At 38.9% G+C, this 1,618-nt stretch overlaps 1 protein-coding gene across 1 annotated transcript; it reads right to left on the bottom strand.

Annotated features, from left to right (window-relative positions):
• Positions 1–520: 520 nt before the first annotated feature.
• Positions 521–998, bottom strand: LOC118755122 (cell wall protein DAN4-like; the record flags this gene model as incomplete). Its single annotated transcript, XM_036489968.1, has 1 exon — positions 521–998. A coding segment is annotated over one exon (478 nt), but the record flags the coding sequence as incomplete, so codon positions are not given.
• Between the last annotated feature and the right edge of the window lie 620 nt (positions 999–1,618).

Raw genomic sequence — 1,618 nt, 5'->3', positions numbered from 1 at the left:
GAGAGGAAACGATTCTGACACATCAGGAGCAGGAAGACGGGGTTCTGAACCTATTGGCCGACGAACTGTAACTTCTCCCTGTCTGTTGTTGTTGTAACAGCACACAATTTCTCCATAGTTTTTGGGGAGTTAAATCGTCGCTCCAATTACGTAGACCCGACTGTCGTGGGAACGTCTTCCTGTCGGTCTCCCCATCAGTCTGCATGTCTTACACTTAATTTGTGATTTCTTTAAAGGTTTATTTTATCACGTTTTAGATTTGTTAGTGTCAAACTCCCAACTTTTCGATTACTGACTGCTAAACAATTAAATATTACTTTATTAGTAACAATCGCATACGAAATAAAAATGCCGAAATATTTGCTAAACCTCCGCGGCGCCCACTGTACTTAAGCTCTTTAAACAAGCTTCAATTAGCATATTTTATAAACAAAACTCGTTTACTAATTTCGGCAACCAAATGTAAATATGTATGTTCGTATATATTTCTGTTTCTTAGCCTGTTGCTACGTTCGTTTACCTTTGCTGGCCGCTGCTGCTGCTGCTGCTGATTGTGGTGGCACTCGACACTGGCGTTGTTGGCATACCGCCAGTCGCCACCGACTCTGAATTGATCGTCAATGTGTTTGGCGTTGTTGTTGCTGTCGTCGCCGCTGTTGTCGTTGCTGCGCAGTCCATTTCGGCGTTTACGCACCTCGTCGAGGTCACTGTATTATTATCGAAACTCTTATTCTCATTTGCATGAGTTGGGGAATTATTGCATGATATTGAGGTAGATAACAGTGTTGTTTTGCCAATTGTTTTTGTTGGTGTTGCTCTTGTTGTACACGAAGCCTCTGCACTCGTTGCGGCTGTTGCATTCACTGACCCAGTTTTGGCAACAAAAGTTGCATTAGTCGTCGTCGTCGTCGTCGTCGTCGTATCAATCGTATCAGCATTGTGATTATGATTTCTTAAAGCTGGGGGTCGATAGAGATCTATTGAGTTCGTTTTGCTTGCTGGAAAGTACAAGAAAAAAATAATGCTTGATTTAATAAAATATAAATAAAAATATGTGATTTATAAAAACCAAAATTAATACATAAGTACAAAATTTCGCGTAACATGTTTGTCTTAAAGAACAATTAATATCTACATAGTAAGCCAAAGGAAGATCAGTTATTTGAGGCACATGAAAATACTTCAAAACCACTTTTCCGCCATTACCATTTCACACAATATGCCGATTTAAAACCGGCAGCTCGCGCTCATAGATACAAAAGATATTTTGAGCTTGCACAAAACAATGATGATATTAATTTTTCTACATAAATTACCTAAAATAAGTAAGTGCTATTTTTTTTTTTGTGAAAATCAGGGACCGAGAACAAAAAGTATTATCGAAACTAAATGTCGCTCTCGTAGTTTTGTTCCCAACAACGCTTAAAAACCCGAACCGGAATGAGAACAAAATCTTCGGAAATGTTTTCACAAGAACGAAAGTGAGAACAATACTGTCGAGAACATTTTCAACGGGAACTATATAAGAACGAAACCCTATGGAACAAAACGGTAATAAAAGTCTAAGGAACTTTCTCTCGAACAACCATTTGGGAACTAAAGGGTCAGGAACTCTCCG

Source organism: Rhagoletis pomonella, unplaced genomic scaffold, assembly GCF_013731165.1.
Source record: "Rhagoletis pomonella isolate Grant_MI unplaced genomic scaffold, Rhpom_1.0 Rhpom_scaffold_05364, whole genome shotgun sequence".
Classification (NCBI taxonomy): Eukaryota; Metazoa; Arthropoda; class Insecta; order Diptera; family Tephritidae; genus Rhagoletis; species Rhagoletis pomonella.
Note: the sequence above shows the minus strand (reverse complement) of the source record. Positions and strands in the feature narration are given on the sequence as shown.